The sequence below is a fragment of the Aquarana catesbeiana genome, linkage group LG02 (assembly GCF_042186555.1).
Source record: "Aquarana catesbeiana isolate 2022-GZ linkage group LG02, ASM4218655v1, whole genome shotgun sequence".
NCBI classification, from domain to species: Eukaryota; Metazoa; Chordata; class Amphibia; order Anura; family Ranidae; genus Aquarana; species Aquarana catesbeiana.
In genome coordinates, this window is record NC_133325.1 from 794,885,461 (window position 1) to 794,904,740 (window position 19,280).

The window sequence follows — 19,280 nt, forward strand, 5'->3', positions numbered from 1 at the left end:
GTGTATGGATGAGGGGCTGGTTGCTAAGGGGAGAGCTGGGAATGGATGGGGGTTGGTTGCTAAGGAGAGAACTGTGGATGGATGGGGTCTGGTTGCTAAGGGGAGAGCTATGGATGGGGGCTGGTTGCTAAGGAGAGATAACTGTGGATGGATGGGGGCTGGTTGCTATGGAGAGATAACTGTGGATGAATGGGGGCTGGTTGCTAAGGGGAGAGCTGTGGAAGGATGGGGGCTGGTTGCTAAGGAGAGATAACTGTGGATGGATGAGGGGCTGGTTGCTAAGGGGAGAGCTGGGGATGGATGGGGGTTGGTTGCTAAGGGGAGATAACTGTTGAAGGATGGGGGCTGGTTGCTAAGGAGAGAACTGTGGATGGATGGGGGCTGGTTGCTAAGGGGAGATAACTGTGGATGGATGGGGGCTGGTTGCTAAGGGGAGAGCTGTGAGTGGATGGGGGCTTGTTGCTAAGGAGAGAACTATGAATAGATGGGGCTGGTTGCTAAGTCGAGAGCTGTGGATGGATGAGGGGCTGGTTGCTAAGGGGAGAGCTGAGGATGGATGGGGGTTGGTTGCTAAGAGGAGAACTGTGGATGGATGGGGGCTGGTTGTTAAGGGGAGATAACTGTGGATGGATGGGGGCTGGTTGCTAAGGGGAGAGCTGTGAGTGGATGGGGGCTTGTTGCTAAGGAGAGAACTATGAATGGATGGGGGCTGGTTGCTAAGTCGAGAACTGTGGATGGACGGGGGCTGGTTGCTAAGGTGAGAGCTGTGGACAGATGGAAGTAGGGGTGGTTGCTAAGGTGGATATCACACTTGTATTTTACCAATCCTAAAATGCAGACCGGTCCCTCTGAGTGTTCTCTGCATGGTAGGAGGAGGGTGAAGTCACATGACTGACAGGTCACATGACTGAGCTCTTCTGATAACATGAAATAAACATGTAGAGGTGAGTGCAGTGTTGGACCCGGGAGACATGTAATAAACATTGATATCCTAGTCTATGAATGTTCATAGCGCTCCTCTACCCGAGATACCGGCTGCCTGGAACATGGAACGGTCGGTGATTGGATAGTTGGCGTCTTATAAACCGATAACCCGCCAAATGTTTTCTGTCTCTGACCAGGAATCATGAGGAGAAGTTCAGCCGCCAACCGGCAGTCCCTGCAACCTCTGCGGGTCCAAGACAGCAACCGAGCAGGAATGGCCACCCCGCAGACGTAAGTCCCTACAGACTTCTGGGACGTAAGATTGGGGGGAGGGGGGCAGCCTAACTTTTTTTTTCTGCAATTCTTGTCCGCATTGCAAAGATTTTTCTTCCCTTCTGCTCAGGAAGTTGAGGGGAATCCTCTTCAGAAAGTAAAACTGGCAGAGATTCTAACCCTCAGTTTATTCAAAAGGAAAAGAAAATTCCCCGTAGTACAGTAACCAGTCAGAATCTATTTGGTGCTGACCTGGAATTCTGATTGGATGTTAGGAAGAGGGACAGGTACTCTTTGTTGGGGAATTTTCAAAGGGGATCGTTTCGTAAGGGGTCATTTACTTTTTTTAGCCATCTAAAGAGCAATCCGCACTAAATTGCTTTTCAAAGGGCATTTCAGTTGGTGATGAGGCAATATGACATCTTTCTGCTTCAACTCCGAAAAGCCGGCACCACCATTTACCAGCTGCATTGTATATTGTTGTGGCCCCATTCAGTTGACTGGGCAGTACCACCAGCTGAATGTGGCGGGGCGAGGATAATTTTTGCCTTGGCATATGTATACTTCCATATACAGTGAGGGGGTATTTGATCCCCTGCTGATTTTGCCCACTGACAAAGAAATGATCGGCCTATAATTTTAATGGTCGATTTATTTTACCAGTGAGAGAAGAATAACAACAAAAATATCCAGAAAAACACATTTCAAAAAGATTTGCATTTTAATGAGTGAAATAAGTATTTGATCCCCTATCAATCAGCAAGGTTTCTGCTGAGATTAGGAGCGCTCTCTTAAAAGGAGTGCTCCTAATCTCAGTTTGTTACCTGTATAAAAGACACCTGTCCACAGAAGCAATCAGATTCCAATCTCTCCACCATGGCCTAGACCAAAGAGCTGTCCAAGGATGTCTGGGACAAGATTGTAGACCTACACAAGGCTGGAATGGGCTACAAGACCATCACCAAGCAGCTTGGTGAGAGGGTGACAACAGTTGGTGAGATTATGAAAGAAACACAAAATAACTGTCCATCTCCCTCGGTCTGGGGCTCCATGGAAGGTCTCACCTCGTGGAGTTTCAATGATGATGAGAACGGTGAGGAATCAGCCCAGAACTACACGGGAGAGTCTTGTCAATGATCTCAGCTGGGACCATAGTCACCAAGAAAACAATTGGTAACACACTACACTGTGAAGGACTGAAATCCTGCAGCCCCCGTAAGGTCCCCTTGCTCAAGAAATCACATGTACAGGCCCGTCTGAGGTTTGCTAATGAACATCTGAATGATCCAGAGGAGAACTGGGTGAAAGTGTTGTGGTCAGATGAGACCAAAATCGAGATCTTTGGCATCAACTTAACTCGCCATGTTTGGAGGAGGAGGAATGCTGCCTATGACCCCCAAGAACACCATCCCCACCATCATACATGGAGGTGGCAACATTATGCTTTGGGGGGGTTTTCTGCTAAGGGGACAGTACAACTTCACCACATCAAAGGGACGATGGACGGGGCCATGTACCGTCAAATCTTGTGTGAGAACCTCCTTCCCTCAGCCAGTGCATTGAAAATGGGTCGTGGATGGGTATACCAGCATGACAATGACCCAAAACACACGTCCAAGGCAAAAGGAGTGGCTCAAAAAGGTTTTAAGACATTAAGGTCCTGGAGTGGCCTAGCCAGTCTCCAGACCTTAATCCCATAGAAAATATGTGGAGGGAGCTGAAGGTTCGAGTTACCAAACGTCAGCTTAAAAACCTTAATGACTTGGAGAAGATCTGCGAGTGGGACAAAATCCCTCCTGAGATGTGTGCAAACCTGGTGGCCAACTACAAGAAACGTCTGACCCCTGTGATTGCCAACAAGGGTTTCTCCACCAAGTACTAAGTCATGTTTTGCGAAGGGGTCAAATACTTATTTCACTCATTAAAATGCAAATCAATTTATTACTTTTTTGAAATGCAATTTTATTTATTTTTATTTTTATTTTTTTTATATTTTTTAGTTTTTCTGCCTCTCGCTGGTAAAATAAACCGACCATTACATTAAAATTTATACACTGATCATTTCTTTGTCAGTGGGTAAACCTACGAAATTAGCAGGGGATCAAATAATTTTATCCCTCACTGTCTAGGAAAAATAAAATGTTTGGAAGGGGGTGTTATGTAATCTACAAGCCTAAAATGTGCATTTTACTCGCTTGCTGATTAGCGCATATATGTGATGACATGACGGGGGTCTATCGGATCTGACATGAGCTAAATGGGTGAGTTGTTTGTTCTCCCTCGGCAGCTAGAGGGTAAATCTTTTCATTCACTGTGAAGTATTGAGGTCATGTGACTTCTACACCCACCAATAGGGTGTTTGCTACTGCTGCCCAGCTGGTGTGCATTTCCCCTGTGAGGTGGACACTCCCCCGAGGATCTGAGGCCATTTGGTATTACACAGTATATTGCCAAGCTGTTTAGAGCTTTGCCTCCTAGCTGTATACGTTTTGGGCATCCTTGTGTTTCATTTGCCTGTATTTAGCATATGTATATTTGGATAGCTTTGTCTCTTATGCAATTGCTTGTTTTTCTTTCTCTCAAGCAAAGAGAGGCCTGGGCTGGGTAAGCTGAGTATGGCCAAGCCGAGCTCGGGTACCTCGGAGAGGAAGACCAGCTTCTTTGGGAAGAGGTAATGTTTTTGAAATTAAAGGGGACCTTCACTTTAGAAATGAAAGTGAAACTTCACACAGAAAGGAAAGTTCTGCTTGATTGCATCCACCCTATCCCCCTTTTTTTTAATGATTGGCACTTTTTGAGGGAAAGGGGAGCAGGTACCTGATGTTGACAGCTACCCGCTCCCACTTTCAGTCACATCGTTGCGGCAATCCTAGTGGAAGTTCGGCCCTCCCTTCTTTCCCCGCAGCCTTGTGGGACCTTTCACAAAGTGCATTGCTGCTCATGCATGCGCAGTGGGAAACCAGCTGGGAAGCCACAGGGCTTCACTGCCAATTTCTCTTTAGTTAAGATGGCGGCGCCTGGACCCGAAGCAGAACAAAGAATCGGTTCAGGTGAGGACAGCACTGCATTCCTGGACAGGTAAGTGTCCTTTATATTAAAAGTCAGCAGTTGCAGTATTTGTAGCTGCTGACTTTTAATTTTACTTTGGGAGAGACTGGAGCTCCTCTTTTAATTTTCCTCCCGCCCCACCCCCACTTCTATTCTTGTCTAGTTCTTGGCATGTCTATGCTCCTGCAGCCTCCTGGGATATCCCCATCACATATCCCTGGATGCTGCAGGAGTGTAGACACACAGAGGGCAGATCTGGCAGCATGTCACTGGGGGTCGGCTGCAAGAACGTGGCAATGCTGAATGACTGAACTGTCAGGAGTGATGTCATCTCAGGCCAGCCAATTAAAAGAACTGGAGATCGTTACCTGAAGATGTCAGAGGCTAGCAGGGAGCTCCAGGGATCTCTTCGCTGGAGAACAGGTGAGTTTAGTTCCACTTTAAAGTGGAGGGCCACCCTAAAATAAAAAATAGCATTAAACTTCTTTAAAAAATTTGAAAATTTTTTTTTTTTTAACTTACCTGAAACCCCTGTTGCTAGGCAGTCTTCCTAATCTGCCTCTTCCTATTCCGCAGCGCTTCCTCCTCTTTGGCGAGCGGCCCCGTTGCCTTCTGGGAACTGTGTGTGTGTGTCACAGGAAACAACGGGGCCATTCACAAAGCGCCGCGCGACCCGTGCATGCGCAGTAGGAAACGGGCAGGCCACTGCCTGTCTCCCTTAGTTAAGACGGATCAGCCTCGGGGGGGCTGACATCGCGGGCTCGCTGGACAGGTAAGTGTCCTTATTTAAAAGTCAGCAGCTACAGTGTTTGTAGCTGCTGACTTTAAAAAGAAAAATCGCTGCCGGTAACCCGGTTTAAGTATATATCTGCAAATGCCGTACATTTCACCACAATTGATCCCTTTTGAAAACTCGGCGTACAGAAAAGTACCTGCCAGAAATCCAGTGAGCTCCTAACTTTCTGTAGTGAGCGGACATCACAGGGTGAAATCCCAAACAGTGTTATCCCCCTCCCCTCCCCCACGCCACATGTTTTTTCTCCACCTGATATGGGGTGAGCTGCTTATCCCTTTCATTTTATTATACACTTAAAGCGGAGTTCCACCCAAAAATGGAACTTTCGCTTTTCGGATTCCTACCCCCCCCTCCGGAGTCGCATTTGGCACCTTGCAGGGGGGAGCAGATACCTGTCTAATACAGGTATTTTGCTCCCACTTCCGGGCATAGATAACCGAGCCACCCGCGGGTATCTACGCCATTTCCGTCGCCTTCTCCGGTCTCCTCGCTGTCTTTTGGGAGACACACAGGTCCCAGAAGATATCAGTGACCAGTGGGATAGCGCAGCGCGAGATGCACAGTAGGGAACCAGGAAGTGAAGCCGCAATTTTCGGTGCTTGACTTCGTGCTCAAGGTGCCCCGCATAGATGTACACTCACCGCACTGCGTGACCACCTATCTCTAGTGTGGTCAGTTGCGCTTGCATAGGAATAATCCTCTTGATGATGTCAATGCATGTGAGACGTTGCGATGTTAGTACCTCAGAAGGTGATATATGGGGGGAGAACACAGAGAGGAGGGACTCGCAGCGTAAAACCATCATTCTAAATTTTATTTTCCCAAAAAGTTAAAAAGGTTTACACTCACATTTTAAGGTGCCTGAAAACCTGGAATCCGGTGTGTACAGCTCAATCATGCGTGGGTTCCCAGACCATCACCCTCCCTCCTGTTGAGTGCCCCCCAGCAAGCAGCTTGCTACGGGGGCACCCAAGCTGAGCTGCAGCTCCTGTGTATGCATTCAAACACGGAGCTGCCATTCGTCCCCGCCTCCTCTCTCTCCTGATTGGCTAACTGAGTTTGACAGCAGCGGGAGGCATTTCAAGTGTCTCAGCCAATCAGGAGAGAGAGTCCCGGATGGTCGAGACACTCGTGGACTCTGTATGCCACCAGAATAGAATTAAAATGAAACAATCCAATTGAATTTGAAGTGTAGACTTTCAGCTTTAATTCAAGGGGTTGAATATAAATATCAAGTACAAATTTTAGGAACTAAAACCATTTTTTACACAGCCCCCCCCCATTTTCAGGGCCTCAAATGTAATTGGACAAATGAATATAATCTTAAATTTTGCATTTTTTAATATTTTGTTGAGAATCCTTTACTGGCAATGACTGCCTGAAGTCTGGAACCCATGGACATCACCAAAGACTGGCTTTCCTCCATTCTGATGCTTTGCTAGGCTCTAACTGCAGCTGTCCTCAGTTGTTCTTTGTTTGTGGCTCTTTCTGCCTTTAGTTTTGACTTTAGCAAGTAAAATGCTCAATTGGGTTGAGATCAGGTGATTGAATCGGCCATTGCAGAATATTCCACTTCTTTTCCTTCAAAATCTCCTGGGTTGCTTTTTCAGTATGTTTTAGATCATTGTCCGTCTGTACTGTGAACCGCCGTCCAATCAACGTTGCTGAATTTGACTGAATCTGGGCTGACAGTATATCTCTAAACACGCAGAATTCATCTGGCTGCTTCTGTCTTCTGTCACATCATCAATAAACACCAATGACCCAGTGCCACTGGAAGCCATGCATGCCCATGCCATCACACTGCAAGCTCTACCATGTGACCACAGATGACGTTGTGTGCTTTGGGTCATGAGCTGTTCCAAGCCTTCTCCACACTTTTTTTATTTTTTATTTTTTTCTTCCCGTCATTCTGGTACAGATTAATCTGGAAAAGCATTCTTCGAACGGATGAAACTAAGAACTGGTCTGAATTTTTTTAGATGTTTTTTGGCAAAGTCTATTCTAGCTTTTCTATTCTTCAGGCTTATGAATGGTTTGCACCTTGTGGTGAACCCTCTGTATTTGCTCTCGTGAAGTCTTTTCTTGATTGTAGACTTTGACAATGATACACCACCTCCTGGAGAGTGTCCTTCACTTGTCTGGATGTTGTGAATGGGTTTTTCTTTAACATGGAGAGGATTCCGTGATCATCCACCACTGTTGTCTTCCGTGGATGTCCAGGCCATTTTATGTTGCTGAGCTTACCAGTGCATTCTTCTATTCTCAGAATGTACCAAACTTTTGATTTGGCCACTCCTAATGTTGCTGCTATCTCTCTGATGGATTTGTTTAATTTTTGAAGCCTTACAATGGCCTGTTTCACTTGCATGGACAGTTCTTTTGAACGCATGATGTAGGTTCACAGCAATAGTTTCCAAATGCAAATACCGCACTTAGAATCAACTCCAGACCTTTTACCTGCTTAATTGATGGAGACATAACGAAGGAGTAGCTCACACCGGGCCATGACACAGCCTTTGGTTCAATTACTTTTGGTCCCTTGAAAGGGGGGGGGGGGTTGCTATTCTTAAGAGATGTAATTCCTAAACCCTTCCTCCGATTTGGATGTACATACCCTCAAATTAAACCTGAGAGGTGTGCACTTTCAGCCCATATCCGTTATATAACTATAGCTTGAATATTTTGGTAAATACCTGGAAAAAAACTAAAATTGTGCCTGTGTCCAAATATATATTGACCTTGTATTTGAGTGCACATATATATATATATATATATATATATATATATATATATATATATATATAATATAATTTTTTTTTTTTTGCATCACTAATGCTTTTCTGTTGACGCAAAGGTTGTTGTGTCACTAATGCGTTCTCGCTCCGGAGCCCCGCTGTTGTGTCCATTGACAGACAGTGGGATTTGGCCCCACCCCCTCGTCGCTGGCTTTGATTGACAGCACTGGGAGCCAATGGCTCCCGGTGTCCCAGCAAAGCCAGCGAGACCTGGTAGGAATGCATTAAGTTAAAAAATGTTTAGGCTTTACAACCAGTTTACCATCTAGGGTTAACTGTTTTACTAAATAACAACAGTTTTCAAAGCAGGAAGAAGGAAGAAGCAGATTGTTCCCTCTGTACAGAACCCTGCGTTTTTTGACACAGCCGATCAGCGGAATCATTGGCTGGAACCTGCTGACAGAATCCCGCTGTGTCTAATCCAGGTCAGCAACCTACAGCTGTGTCTGTACAGGCCGCCCGTCCTCAGTATATTGCGAGTGGTTGGTTCTTTAGTAATTCTAGGGATTTGTATAGAGCCAACAATGTACACAGCACTTTACATATTGTACTTACAAACCAGTGCCTTCCCTCTGGAGCTTATGAAGTAATGTTTCTATCTCACATACACATATTAGGGCAGATTTAGACAGGAGGCAATTAACCTCCCAGCATGTCTTTGGAGTGTGGGAGGAACCCCATGCAAGGACAGGGAGAACATGCAAACCCCATGCAGGTAGTGTCCTGGTTGGGATTTAAAACGAGGAACCTGGTGCTGCATTCCAGGTGTGCCACTGTTCTGCCCACTGCCAGCAGCTGCCAATGCAAGGACTTCCATGCCTGTTGGTGATGTCACATGGAGTAACATCTACATGTAAAGAGGGGCGGGTGGGGGACTCAGGCAGGAGCCAATGTTTGTGACAGTTTTGATCTGACCGTGTTCTATTTCTCCAGGGCCAGTGGAAACAGGAACAGCCAGTATGGGGCTTTCGGAGGCTCTGAGAAGATAAAGGATCCCAGACCCCTCCATGACAAATCCTTCATCCAGCAGTGCATCCGGCAGCTGTGCGAGGTGTGCCTTGTCTTTGTATTGATAAGTTGAGCCTGCAGGTAGAATGTTCAGTGTTGTAATAGATGGGATCATAGAGCCCTGCCTTGTTAACTCTAATACCGCCACCGTTGTATGTAGTCCAGGACCTCCATGATGGGTGTTGGATGGAGAGTAGCGGGAGATCTGTGCGCTGTTCTCCGTTCGGTAGTATGAACACAGAAGCACTCGGCTCTGAGCACTTCCGGGTTCAGAGCTGTCTAATGCCGGTGTTTCGTCAGATTTGGCAACCTGTCAGAATTTGTAACGGAAGTGACGTTTCGTTGCCGCCGCCATCTTGCTACACCCCGCACTCATTCATAGTAAGGATACAGTAAGAAGGCGGCAAGCGGACATCTTGTTACACCCACCGGAGTCTTGCATTTCACACTTATTTTAACCACTAAATGGAGCTTATATAGTGACATTCAGTGTTTTTAAATCCATCTGACTGTTTTAATGTTGAATTGTAAAAGAGGACCTAAGAGCCCGCCCACTGCTTGCATCAGTGGGAGGAGTACTGAGGCCGGGTGCTGGGATGTCTTCAGCACTCTGCCAGCCCCTCCCACCAGCCATGATCTGCCGGCCTTGCACAGAGACCCAGTGATGTCACCATAAGCAGATTGCGGGGGTTTCCCCAAAGATATGGTGCTCCCATTTTTGTCATTTTCATTGCATTAAAAAAACTTTAAAGAATTAAAAAAAATATATATACACCCACACACTCTATTACCAAAAGTATTAGGATGCCTGCCTTTACACGCACATGACTTTTAATGGCATCCCAGTCTCCGTAGGGTTCAATATTGAGTTGGCCCACCCTTTGCAGCTATAACAGCTTCAACTCTTCTGGGAAGGCTGTCCACAAGGTTTAGGAGTTTGTCTATGGGAATGTTTGACCATTCTTCCAGAAGTGCATTTGTGAGGTCAGACACTGATGTTGGATGAGAAGGCTTGACTCGCAATCTCCACTCTAATTCAACCCAAAGATGTTCTATCGGGGTGAGGTCAGGACTCTGTGCAGGCCAGTCAAGTTCCTCCACCCCAAACTGCCTCATCCATGTCTTTATGGACCTTGCTTTGTGCACTGGTCCAAATCATTTGGTGGAGGGGGGGATTATGGTGTGGGGGTGTTTTTCAGGGGTCGGGTTTGGCCCCTTAGTTCCAGTGAAGGCGTCAGCACACCAAGACATTTTGGACAATTTCATGCCCCCAACTTTGTGGGAACAGTTTGGGGATGGCCCCTTCCTGTTCCAACATGACTGCACACTAGTGCACAAAGCAAGGTCCTTAAAGACATGGATGAGCGAGTTTGGGGTGGAGGAACTTGACTGGCCTGCACAGAGTCCTGACCTCAACCTGATAGAACATCTTTGGGATGAATGAAAGGGGAGACTGCAAGCCAGGCCTTCTTGTCCAACATCAGTGCCTGACCTCACAAATGCTCTTCTGGAAGAATGGTCAAACATTCCCATAGACACACTCCTAAACCTTGTGGACAGCCTTCCCAGAAGAGTTGAAGCTGTTATAGCTGCAAAGGGTGGGCCAACTCAATATTGAACCCTACGGACTTAGGCCCCACACACTATTAGGTTTTCTGCAGATTTTTGTCTTCAGATTTACCAAAACCATGTAGTGTAAGGGCCTGCCTGACTGCATACAAATTGAAACTCTTAAGGTTTGACCTCTTATTATATGGTTTTGGTAAATCTGAAGAAAATCTAATAGTGTGTATGGGGTCTAAGACTGTGATGCCATTAAAGTTCATGTGCGTGTAAGGCAGGCGTCCTAATACTTTTGGATATAGATCTATATATAGATCTATATCCAAAAGTATTAGGACGCCTGCTTTACACGCACATAAACTTTAATGGCATCACAGTCTTAGACCCCATACACACTATTAGATTTTCTTCAGATTTACCAAAACCATATATAATATATTAAATAATGTGTATATGTACACACAGATTAAAACCAACCAGCTTCTTATTGTCTGCTTCTCCCGCAGTTTCTAAATGAGAACAGCTACTCCCAGACCCTCACCGTGAAATCACTACAAGGTCCTTCAACCAAAGATTTTCTGAAGATCTTCACCTTCATCTACAGCTTCATCTGCCCGAACTATGAAATCCCGGGCACCAAGTTTGAGGAGGAGATTCCCCGTGTATTCAAAGACCTGGGGTGAGTGCGTCTCCTCCGACATGACCTGCTGACAGGGAAAAGCCTGGAGTCCTCCGCCCACTGTCCTAAAATGAGGAATAATTTGTCTTAAAATTTTAGGATATATGATGGAATGAGACGTGGGAATACCTTCTGTTCTTTGGAGGGCTTTTTGATTGCTTTAGTCCCTTCTCGCCAGTATGGTCACTGACACTGTCTTGAGTCCCAAGTATTACTCTAAAGAAGCCGTGGTTTCCATACACTGCAATAATGATGGCCAAAAAAGCCTGGAACAGCTGTATGCAGTCTAAAATGGTTTTATATTTGCAATATACAGCCCCAGTTCTGGATGTGCATCTGGCTTTTGGGGGATAAAGAAATGATTTCCATGGCTCCTCCCACTATTCTGAAATGAGTAATAATCCTCTTCTATTAGGAGATGCAATAGAATGAAACCTGTGAATAATTTGATTTTAGAATACCACAATCTACCACTAGAAGGCAGTAATCTCTAGAAATGCCAGTACGTATCTCTGCTCTATACAGTGGTGCAGGCTTTCCGATCATTGCAGACAGTGCTTAGTGCTTTAGAATGGTCCCTGGTGAGGGATGGCAGTGGACAGATTCAAGACTACTGATAGCAATACAAATGGAGCCCTTCTGTATAATATCTTCTATTGTATTGTTGTGGGAGTTTTGACTTTGATATTGTTGACACAATATAAATCCTGTATTATAATAATTATAAACAGTTTGTGCTGCACATTACATTATAAAGAGAGACCGTACAGTTACAATACAAGGTTATGAGAGCCCTGCTCCTGAGAGCTTATAATCTAATAGGGTAATCGCTCTTCAATACAGAATTGGCCTTTTATTACTGCTGGGAATGTGTAAGTTACTTCTGGGATTGTGTAAATACTGTCTGTGCTGGCCTAGCTCCTCCACCCCTCGTCTTCCTAGAAATGTAGCAGCTGGTATGTATTTTTTTTAAATTACATTATTTTGTTTTCTCTTCCTCAGGTACCCCTTTGTCCTTTCAAAAAGCTCCATGTACACAGTCGGAGCCCCCCACACTTGGCCACAGATTGTGGCAGCTCTAGTCTGGCTAATAGACTGCGTTAAGGTAACAACTTTCAATATGGCTACTGAATTTTCTTTAACCCCCTTCTCACCCTCCCTGGTGTCCCTTTAAAAAGTTCTTAATGCCCAGGGCGGAGGGAGGGGTTGGAGATCATGTGACCAATGTGATTGGCTGTCCAAGTGGTTTCATGATTGGTAGCTGGTCACGCCAGCTACTGATCGTTGGCAGGCACCAAGAGTTGTCTTTGACAGCTCAGTCTCTGTGCTGGAAATACACAGTGATTGCGCTTTCAGCACAGAAACCTAGGCTGCCCAGTGACCCCTTTGTGCAGGTGTTAAAGCCCACCCTTTTGCCGCCGCACATGTGTTGCGTCTTTAAATGGCAAAGTGGTAGACCGTTATATACCCAGTGCCTGTTGTTAATGTTACACTCTTTCTGTGAACTTTGTTACTGCAAACACAATCCGAGTGGCTCTGTACCTTGGGATCTCTGGTCATGGATACATTGATCACACAAATCACATGATGTAAATAGTGTGCTGCAATTAATATGTGAAGACTTTTCTTATGTCAGTTTGCTGAAATTTTAAATCTGTGTGTTTTGTTTTTTTTTTTCTTCATCAGCTGATGTGTGCAATACAGCAGGAGAATCATGTGTTCGAGGAGCCTCAGTTAGGTGCACAAAGTGAGAATGGAATTGACTTCAATCAGGTACGGTCACCTTTGTCCCTTTTATCCCATATCTATGACCATACAAGGGTCATGTGTTCCTCCGATCTCCTCTGGTCGTACAGGGGTCATGTGAACCCTTTATACCTCTGTCATAGAGCAGTCACATGTCCTTCTGTCCCTCTAACCTCTGGTCATAGATGGGTCATGTGTCCTTCTGTCCCTTATATCTCTGGTGATAGAGCAGTCACGTGTCCTTCTGTCCCTCATACCTCTGGTCATAGGTGGGTCATGTGTCCTTCTGTCCCTCATACCTCTGGTCATAGGTGGGTCATGTGTCCTTCTGTCCCTCATACCTCTGGTCATAGATGGGTCACGTGTCCTTCTGTCCCTCATACCTCTGGTCATAGATGGGACACGTGTCCTTCTGTCCCTCATACCTCTGGTCATAGATGGGTCACGTGTCCCTCATACCTCTGGTCATTGGTGGGTCATGTGTCCTTCTGTCCCTCATACTGTTATGGTAATGATTTAAGAGCTCCAATCGAGCTCAAGGTTATCTGCTGCTGTCTCTAATTTTGAAAGTGGTGATATGCATGCATATAAAAGTAAACACACTGAGACACGCTCAGTTTCGTTACTGTTACACTTCTAATTTATTCAAGGCGGTGTTAATGTTTTATACACACAAATACGTCATTGCTATGTCAGTCTAATAGGTACATCTCATTGGTCAAGATAGAAAAGAAGATGGATAATTTTCATAACGAGGTTTGGCTCTCTTTGTTCTTATCTCCAGTTCCGCGTTCTTCTGTGTGTGGGAGGTAGGGGGTACACGCCATTTTGAGAAAATATAGGAACAGAGCAAATCTGTATACTTATATAATGAGTAAGGAGAAAAATATGTATGCACATAAGAAAATAGACATTTTCAGATTACTATTATTATTATCTACATCACATTCCTTCACAATCCCCCCTAAAATGACTATTTTCTCTTTTCTGTCCCTAATACTAAAGGTCCTACTTTTTAGCCTGGCCCTTCTCCTCAGCAACTCTTTTAGGCTGTATATAGAATTGGGCAGCAACTGTTCACTTCCCTCCTCGATACAGCTGGAGAGGTGCAGTCAGGCGCTATCTATCCCTATAACCCTATAGGATTGTGAGATTATGGACAGGGAGTGATTGTAGAGGAGTGAAGGGTTTGTCATCTTCCATCATAAGGAGGTCCTCTTCTTCTTGGTGGAGAAATGTAGGTGTGCTATTGTCTACAGCCTTGCTCATTAACTTTTTTACAAAAGGTAGAATACAGCATATAATCAGGGCTAAAAGGACCAGGATTATTAATACCGTTACCCGTATCTGGGCGAACACCTTCTGCCACCCACTCATCCAGCTAAAATATTGATCCCATGGGTCTGTGATACCTGAGTTCTTCTTCAACTCCAGTGACAGATCTTCTAATTTCTTTATAGCTAAAGTAACCTTACCATTTGGGCCAGTATTATCAGGAATGTATGTGCAGCAAGTTCCTGTTTTTTCTATCATTTTACAGACACCCCCCTTCTCGGCTAACACCATGTCTAAGGCCATCAGGTCCTGGAATGTCATGTAGGAAGTGGGGGCTAGCTGGTCAGCAATTCCCTGGAGGGCGTCTTTAGTGTAATTTACAAATCTCTGTTGGTTATAATATGTGTAGTGTCAGGTCACCTAGAGGCTGGATGACAGATGCACACCGTTGGGATCAGGAATGCACCGCAAGGTAGTGGACCCTAGCACTGACTGCTGCGGATTGTACCCTGGGAGGTTCAGGAAGCAGGTTTACTGGATCACTGACACAGATCCCACTGGGAGCTAGAACATAGATTCCCCAGGGCGCGGAGTCTAAGAGCCAGCAGGTGTTCACCAGAGCCTCTAGTGGTGAGGATGGACTGCGCTGCAGTCTGGCTCCAGGTCGCGGTCCCCAGGGTCTCACAGCTCACGCTCACGGTAGACTACAGGAGATGAGGAAGGAGGGAGCTGGCTGGAACATCAGGGTCACAGGCAAACAGGGATGGCCGGGAACAGGCCAAAGTCGGTAACAGAAATCAGATGAGGGAAACATAGCAAGTACACACAGAGGCTAACACACAGTGGTTGATCAGCACTGCTGGCTTGCAGTGCACAGGTTAATATAGGGTTCCCTGATGGGGCCTGGGGTGGGGCCATGCTTAGAGGGGAGGTTACAAAAGCAGTCAGGTGAGGGTCAGCTGGTCTCTAGAGATGAACACATGGAGACAGGTATGCTGATCGACAAACTCTATTGCATAACCATGACATGTAGTTAATCCAATCTACATTCTTGCTGACAGTTGTTATGGGGATCAAAGACTCAAAACCAGCTTTTACCTGATCCCTGCCTTTAAACTCATCAGGGACCCCCCTTGTAACCCCTATGACATGTATGTATACATGAGGATCAAAGCTTCCGGAGAGAGCTGCTCGCTTCCTCCTCTGACTGTGTGCTGGGTCAGTGTATGTATCAGGGATATCTTTGGTTAGGATATGGGGGCTTTCTATTTTCATCTTTTTTGTCTAATGCACTCTGTGGTCGCCCATTCTGGCCCTGTGTTCCAACCCACTGGCCCCCACAGAAACCACAACTCTGTCCCCAGTAACTGTCTGTGTGGCATACATATATGTCCTTACCGTCAGGGATATCACTGTACCAATGGCATCACCATGAAGGGTCAAACGGACAAGGTACTATGTCACAGTAATCTAAGGTAAAGGTGGTCACATGTGTACCTGAAGAGTTACACCAAAACGTAATTATGTTATCATTTTTGTGATGGCCACCTCCTGGGCCCCTCCCCCCTAGATCAAACAGAAAAAGGATATGCAGCACCCGAAAACACGCTCTCCTGCAGTGATAAGCGTGCATTCAGGTGTTCTTCCTGGCCAACTTGACTGAGGGGGCTGTGGTCACCAAAACTTGGAATGGACCATCATAACTTGGCTCAAGGATCTCCAGACAGTAGTTGGTGTGGTCCTGCATCTAATTCAGGATCTGGAATGGAAGAAAACACCTGGACATGCATTCAGGTTAATTCTCGTGATAATGTGGTTACATAATTAGTCAACACATCAGACTGTAACTGTAACTGTTGTGGAAAGTAACAACCAAGTCTGGGAGCTGAACCAAACAAAATTTCATAAGGGGATAGGGCATGTTTCCCCTGGGGGTGTGTCTGACACTGAACAGGGCAATGGGCCAACTGATGTTAGTCTATTGGGCCATCTTTAACATCCTGTTTTTAGTGTCCCATTCATCCTTTCTACCTTCCCGCTACTTTGAGGGTGGTATGGGATGTGTAGTGCCAACTGAACCCCCAGTGCTGCCCAAATCTCTTTAGTAAGGGTTGTTGTTAGGGCTGGTCCCTGATCTCTCAATATCACCTCTGGGACCCCAAATCTACATACTATCTCACTCAGTAATTTCTTAGCTGTGGTCCTGGCAGTCATGACCACTTCCACTAGGGCGTATTCGAATCTGCCACTTCTTGGCACTTGAGAATGATCAATTTGCATCCTCTGGAATGGGGTATAGGGCTTTTGCCAGGTGCTTCTTCTGTGCATTCTGGGTTACATTTGGTGCAGATAATGCATGATCTGCAGAAGCTGTCGGTCAGTGGAGTAACTCTTGGTGCAACACTTGTTGATAAGAGAGTTCATAAAAGTCTTTGTCAAGTGGGCAGCTCCATGTGCCCATTGCACCACGGCTGGGTACATACTCCTGGGTAGACAAGGCTTCTTGTTGCACTCGAATAGTCCATTTCTGAGAGTTGTTCCTCTCCGTTTCCAGCTTTCCTTCTTATCCGGACTTGCTGTTTCCTGTAGTTCTTTTAGATAAACTCTGTCCACTGGGAAAGTCTGTAAGGTAAGCACGGGGTGGTCTTCTTCTACCACCCTGCTGTCCACTTCCCGCGGACCACCAGCTGTCTGTTTGGCAGCTGTATTGGCTCGATGATTGCCTTAAGCTTCTTTTGAGTTCATTTTGTCGTGTGCTTTTACTCAGAATAGTCACTTGGGTTGGGAGAAGCAAGGCATCAATCAAGTTTTCACAGGTGTTCCTGCAGCCATCAGGAATCCTCTGTCCTAGATAACACCATAATCATGGGCAATGCTGAAAGCATATCTTGAGTCCATGAATGTTGGCTCTTTTTCCCTCTGCCCATTTACGTGCTGTAGTAAGTGCTTATAGCTCTGCCTCCTGTGTAGACATCACCGGTGTTAAGGCTTCAGCTTGTAGAACAGTGTTTTCAGTGGTGACCGCGTGTCCTGTGCGGTCACGGGGGTGACAAGTCAAGACTCTACTCCTCCTCCTCCTTTCCCCCCTCGAGAAGTGGAAGAAGGGTGGTAGGGTTCAGTGCTTGACAACTTAATAGAGTAATGCTGTCTAGTAGGAGGGAACACAGGAGTCTCAAGTGTCTGGTAGTGGACAAGTGTTTCGGCTGGATCTTGGTTGAATATGGCAACAACGTCATGGGGAACAAGCAGAACGAGGCAGTGTCCGAGGACCAAGTTCAAAGTTTTGTCAAGCAAAGCTTGTGTAGCAAATCCAGCTCGCAGACACAATAGGCCTCCTCTTGCTACCGCATCCAGCCGACAGGAATAATATCCTATGGGGCGTAGGCTGATGCCGTGTGATTGGGTGAGTACACCTGCAGCATGTCCCAGACGTTCGGATACAAAGAGCTTGAGCGTTTTGTCGTAGGCTGGGAGCCCTAGCGCCGGGGGTGGCGCACTCAAGGGTTTCAAACTTTAGATATTTCTTCAGGAGACATCTGGAAGGGTCTGATTGCAGAGCATCAGTAGGAAGGCTTCTGGAATCCATGCTCTGCACTAGGAAATTAGTCCAAGGAAGGCATGAAGGGATTTCTGACCTTGTGGCAGTGGGGTGTCAGAGATTACTTGCACCCTGTCTTCAGTGGGGTGTCGTGTCCCATGGGACAAACGGTGTCCAAGGAAAATGACAGGTGTTGAGCACCACTGCAATTTGGGCTTTGAGACTTTGCAGCCCTGGTTGGCAAGATAGCACAACAGGCTTTCTGAGGTGACTTCAACAGGGGGTAAGTCAGCTGCACAAAGGAGAAGGTCATCAACATGTTGGAAGAGAATCACTTCCGGGTGTTCCTTTTGTCATGTGTCAAGGATGATAGCCATAGCTTTTGCAAACTGGCTTGGAAAGTTCTGTGCCCCTTGTGGCACAACTGTTTAGGTATGTTGCCGTTTCTTTCCGTGGATGAATGCGAAAAGGTACCAGCAGAAGGGGTGAGGGTGGACACTGAAGAAAACGTTTGTAAGGTCCACCTCTGTGAGGTATTTTGCAGTCAAAGGCATCCACAGTAGGTACCTGGTTCTCTTTTTAGGATTCTCTTCTTGGGGTTATTGTGGTTTCCGGGGCAATGAAGCGCCCTCTTTTAGCTTGACTGAAACTGGTGGCACCTTTAAGTTACCGTTGTCTCCCGGTCCTGTGGACCATAGGCACGCAGGGATTCTGTCAAATACTTCCTGCAGTATTGAACTTGAAGTTTTTTTCTTCATTAAGTGTCATCAGGAGAGGCAGAGAACACAAAGCAGATGAGTCTTCTAAAGATAGGGGAGTATGTAACTTCACCCCCCTTCAGGCGTGTCCTGATTGAGGCCTGTAGTCTGGACAACACATCAGCTCCTAGTAGATTCAAGGGACATGTAGAGGACACCACAAATCTGGCAAGCAAATCAGGAAGTGGAAAGGAAAGAATTATTAGGCAGGTTCACCGCTCTCAACACACTTTTGGCTGCACCCCTGTCAATGAGGAAAGTGGTAGGTTTTTCGTCTGGGACATCTTGGGGCTCTGCATTCTTTCCTTATGTGACCCCGTTTCCCACAGTTGTAACAGGTGATCCTTTCCCTGGTATTGAGCAGTGGTGGTGGACTAGTGTAGGCGGGATCTTCATCATGGGTTACCATGAGGGGCGTTGGTTTTTTACCTTTTTGATTTTCTATACCTCTGGCCACCAACAATAAATCAGACATTTTCATTGAACGGTATTCAGGGCGGGCCACCATCAGGCCTTTTCTGATATCCTCTCTGAGCCCTGAAACAAAAGCAGTTGATAACATGTGTGTGTGTGCCTTTATGAGTCTAGCATGATACTTCTTCACAGACTCCTCTTTATCTTGGGTAATATCTTGGATTGTGGTCTTCTGATCCGTCAACTTCTCCTTTGCCCAGTCGTGGAGTTGTGCACAGAACTCCACGCCTGAGGTGTAGGAAGTGGCACTTGTCAGGCAGGCATCATTGAAGGCCATCTGCATGACTGGCCAAAAGACATATCCTGCTTTGATTTGGCATAGGCTGATCAAGTCTCTCCAGGCAGCTGAGTAAGTTTCTTGTATCTGCACTATCCTGTGGTAGAAAGGAATTGGCTGCTT

The 19,280-nt window shown here is 46.1% G+C and overlaps 1 protein-coding gene across 1 annotated transcript in view; it reads left to right on the plus strand.

Moving 5' to 3' along the window:
- The first annotated feature begins 1,102 nt into the window (after positions 1-1,102).
- Positions 1,103-19,280, plus strand: part of LOC141129443 (kinetochore protein NDC80 homolog) — a 46,303-nt gene continuing 28,125 nt past the window's right edge. Inside the window, exons 1-6 of the mRNA XM_073617479.1 lie at positions 1,103-1,215; positions 3,782-3,868; positions 8,773-8,890; positions 10,917-11,089; positions 12,092-12,194; positions 12,776-12,862. Of these exons, the coding sequence (XP_073473580.1) occupies positions 1,127-1,215; positions 3,782-3,868; positions 8,773-8,890; positions 10,917-11,089; positions 12,092-12,194; positions 12,776-12,862 (657 nt within the window). The 5' untranslated portion in view covers positions 1,103-1,126. The remainder of the gene's footprint in view (positions 1,216-3,781; positions 3,869-8,772; positions 8,891-10,916; positions 11,090-12,091; positions 12,195-12,775; positions 12,863-19,280) is intronic.